The 4596-nt window shown below is 31.7% G+C and overlaps 1 protein-coding gene across 1 annotated transcript in view; it reads left to right on the plus strand.

Annotated features, from left to right (window-relative positions):
* The window catches only part of ACAP2 (ArfGAP with coiled-coil, ankyrin repeat and PH domains 2), a 161126-nt gene extending 156810 nt beyond the window's left edge, over positions 1 to 4316 (plus strand). Inside the window, exon 26 of the mRNA XM_012639804.1 lies at positions 3722 to 4316. Coding sequence (XP_012495258.1) covers positions 3722 to 3822 — 101 coding nt within the window. The 3' untranslated portion in view covers positions 3823 to 4316. The remainder of the gene's footprint in view (positions 1 to 3721) is intronic.
* Positions 4317 to 4596: the final 280 nt, after the last annotated feature.

Here is a 4596-nt window from a genome sequence, read left to right on the forward strand (position 1 = left end):
TGGTAGGAAAATAGATTTTTCCAATTTATTTTAATGAAGACTTGAAAAAAGTCTCATTTTGAAACAAGTCTCTACCATTCTCAAATTTCAGTTTGGAGGTTAACCAATAGATAAGAATTCTGGAAATAGTGTATCAGAATAAAATGAGATTTTTTGATCTATTTGAGGATCATCTTGAAAATAGATTTTTGACTCATTCAGAGGACCTAATATTTAACTTAAAGCAAAATAATTTTATACTTATACAGGTGACGTGGTGAAATGGCACAACAGTTGCTCTCTGATTACTTTTCTTTTGCTCGATGAGTCTTTGGAGAGCAGACATGTTTGGCTCAGACAGTGGATCTTTGTTTTTCTTCTGCTCATCACTGTAAATTTTTCTGTCATAGACTTTGGTTGATTGTTTTATTGGGATCCTTTTTTGGGTTGTCTTAGCAATAGAAATAAAACCTCAGAACTCTGGGTAATTTTTCAATACAGGTATGTTCAATCCTTTGATAATGAAGAGCTCTATCATTTAGCAGATTCAGGTAATCATAGACCTATTTCTAGCAAACCCCGCTTGTAAATTGTCTACAATCCTAAGGACCTGCAAGGCAGTGTAAGAGCATACATTTTCTGAAGGGAGGATGAGTCCCTCTTTAGCAGTCCCTGCAGCTTTCAGGAGGCCTGGGTGGGTGAAGGAAATAGCACACCCCACTCTAAATTGTTGAAAACCAGTCTGGTGGTTCTTATAGTCTCTGGTTCTGTGACTCTTCTTAATCTTTGGCAGGTTCTCAGCCAGTTGAGAATCACTGCTTTAGGGACCCAGTACTGGTTATGTAAGTATGCAGCAGGCAAAAGTTGGGAATCACTGATTATCACTGATAATCAGTTATCAAGGAAGCTGTTACCAGCCCAGCAGGGGCAGGGTCATGCATGTGATCACCTGGGGGTGGGTCTTAGGTGCTGCTGTCCCTTTGAGGGAGTTGATTTCAAGAGTAAAATCTGTTTTGGTGGATATTCTGAATACCAAAAGTTAAAAATGAACTTAAACTATCAGTGGAAACAGTAGTCTACATTTTAAAAACTCAGAGTTGTCCAGGCACGTAGAAAAGTTAACTCTCTAAAGGGAAATAGAATGTGGTTAGGTAATTTAAAGAATATGCTTAGCGTTACAAATATTGGGTGATTAGTTATTTACCATTTATAGTAAACTCTTAAATGTACTTCTGGGAACATTCCAGGGCAGCATATTCTGGGTGGTTGTTTATGTGTTCTAGTGTAGACAAATTATATTTGCCTTGGGAAAAATTCTAACTGATCAAAATTATATTTAAATTTTAAAATTTTAAATAATCACATTGAAGTTCAATTTATGTTAGCTATATTAAATATCTTAGTCACTGTTGTTCTCATAACATTTGTTTGTGACAACATATTTTGAGGTCTAAGAAAGATAGTATATTAACAGTGTGCTAATGTTTTGTTAGAAACTAAATGTTAACAGAAAGTTTTGTGTGTGTATGTGAAGGGAGAAACTTCCTTTTGTATTGTATTAACTTTTTTTAAATGTATTAAGTCGGTGAAACCAATGATTATTATAGCACCAACACTTTCCTTCAAAGAAGCATTTAATTCAGTGAATGAAAGGTCTTACAATTTGTTTTGCATGGTACAATGGTTCTACTAAAATGTACTTGCGTTATAGGTACTAGATGATTTAAAAACAAAAACTGTAAAACCACTTAAAAAAATCTCACAGCTTGTTATACAAAATATGCATTGCTAATAGTAGAAGCCATATATTGCCATTGTACTGTTGTAATACTTAAGAATGCTCATCTGGTGCTATCTGTAAACTATTTGGCATTAGCATCTGCTAGATCCTTCCTATTTCTTCTTGAATGTATAATGTGTGCCTTTTAAGTTACTTCTAGTGTTGAATGGTAAAATCAGTGTGGTATTTTTGTATTATAATCTGCACTTTACACTTCTTGGAAAGTAAAATTCCAGACTATCCAGTTTAAATAGTATTTTAAAAATATTTATAATGTTTACAATAAATATTTTAAATATTTTAATTCAACATCTAAAAATAAGAAAAGATTTAAAATATTTTGTATTTATTAATTGCTATTTAATGTTGCTCTCTTTTCAGTTTATTTTATATCTTTTAGAATGACTAAAAATGGAAATAGATTGTGGTATTCTTTTGATGTGGCAGTAAACTTTTAAGAAATGATGGGTATACTTGGATTGTCTTGCCAGTTTTTCCAATATATCAACCTTTATTTTTGTTTTTGTTTTTATTTTACTGAGTTAATTGTTATTCTCAGCCAACCTATTAATATTCTTTTCTTACTGTTTTTTTCTTTTTAGAGTAGATTGTTTAATTAATTGATTCAGGTCGTGAATAAATTTCCAGGGCTAAATGAAAACTATATAGAGATTTTATTAAATTGCTTTTTACAAAGACTAAATATTAAAAGTGACTAAATATTTAAAGTATTAAAATTTTTTAATTGAAAATCTTGGGTTATGCTGTTAGACCTTTTTAGTAGATCTTTATCCCCATTCCCCAACTTTTTTCTAATTCTCTAGCTTTTGGTATGGCATCTCTTGCCTCAAAAATCTTGCTTTTTAAAAACTGACAAAACTTACTGCACTATTAACAACAACTGTAGCAATGAGTTTGTTATAAGATGGATGCAAGGTATCTAATGGGAAATGATTATAAAAACATGTTCTAACAATAGTAATCTAAAACAGTATTTTATGGTCTAAATCTTGAGAACAGAACTATGCCAAGCATCTGTATAAAGCTAATGTTTAGCAGGAAGCATTCATGATGAATGATTTATCTTGAAAATAAGATTCCTTTGTCTGAGGAATTAATCTGTTGGTGTATATATATATATTTAATTTCTCATGGCAAGAAAAATAGTATTCAGTCTGCTATAATATCAATATCTATAGTCTACTTCTCTACAATCATATTTGTACATATATACATATGTTTATTACTCTAATTTAACAGATGTCTTTGGTATTTATTCCCATTTTGTCATAGCATTCTTGCTCATATGGCCTACAGTAAACAAAAAACTTCTGACTAAATGTAAAACTATAATTTATAGTCATTTTCTAGGCTTTTTATTTTATAAGTTTAGTAAGCACTGGATTAGATGCTTTAGTTTTAATTAAGCATTAAAGTTTGAGTAAAGAATTACTTTTTCACATTCTGTTTTAAGTTTCTTTTAATTAAAAGATAATATTTCCCCCACCTGATTATTAGTTTGTCTTGTTAATAACTTGCATCCATCAAGAGTATTAATATTTGGTTTTGTTCATTTCTTTTGCCCTTTATCAAGGGAAATATTTATTTAAAGAAGGTCTTGTTTACTGTACCTCATTTCGAATGACTTTTATTTCTCATGTGTTAATAAATGTATTTCTTTACATTGCTTTAAACACTTGCATCTTTGCTCTTTTCTAACTCTGAATTTTCCTCTGTGGCTGCATCTGAGGTGCTTTTTTCAGGTATAGTTTTTTTTTCTTTCCTCATATAATTTTTCAGCATTTAAATTTAGTTGGCCTTTTTTCTTCCAAAAATGTTCATCTGAACAAAAGTTTAATGTAATGAATTATAAAATAGTTACTAGTCATGAAAATGAATGTTGTCTTATTAATACTTTAATTGTATAAATTTTAAAACTGTCCTTATTTTACTTTCATGCAGGTGATGAAACTTACCAGGACATTTTTCGTGATTTTTCTCAAATGGCATCCAATAATCCAGAGAAACTAAATCGTTTCCAGCAAGATTCACAGAAATTCTGATTTTTTTTAAAAGGGGAGAATATGAAATTTGGTGACCCCTAATGTGTATACAGCTGAAAATTCGAAAATTTTTACTGCTTTCGTTCTACTTAATTTTGGTAGATATTGAGTGGTTTGGAAAGAAGGTACCCATCCATTGATATTTTTATAAATTAAAACATAGATCTCTAGTAGTTGGGAGAGGAACCTACTTTAGGACCTCTTTTATTTTAAAGAAGCCTGTTTAAAGGGCTATTTCTTATAGAGAAAAGTTGAATCTACATCTAGGCCATCTCTAGGTTACAAGATGCTAAGAGGTTAGACAAAATTTCATTTTTTGCCAGTGGTGGTAGCATTGATTTTTGTTTCATGCGTCTCACCCAGGATCATTCATTCAAGCATGTCTTCATCAAGTGGGAGCCAACTGTCCTGTCTGCCTCAAGAATGTGTCTTTTCTTTAGCTTCCCTGATGATTTTTGGTGGTTTAGAAATAGGTGTGTGCGTGCGTGTGTGCGCGCGCGCGTGTGTGTGTGTGTGTGTGTGTGTGTATGTGTGTGGTAGCTTAGCCATCGTATACATAATAAATGATTTAATTATTAGAAATTCTCATTTGCTCATAAATGCAGTCATACTCCTTAGATGACATGTTATATTGTCCAGTACTTTAACACACATATAATGCCTGTACAGGTCCATAGTTCAGTCCTTTAGATTTATTCCATCTTATGAGGCAAAAGAAGCTTTTACTTTTTCAAATCACCAGAAGAATCCCAGTTCAGAAGTTGTACTTCTTCG

The sequence above is a fragment of the Propithecus coquereli genome, unplaced genomic scaffold (genome assembly GCF_000956105.1).
Source record: "Propithecus coquereli isolate 6110/MARCELLA unplaced genomic scaffold, Pcoq_1.0 Scaffold10, whole genome shotgun sequence".
Lineage (NCBI taxonomy): Eukaryota > Metazoa > Chordata > Mammalia > Primates > Indriidae > Propithecus > Propithecus coquereli.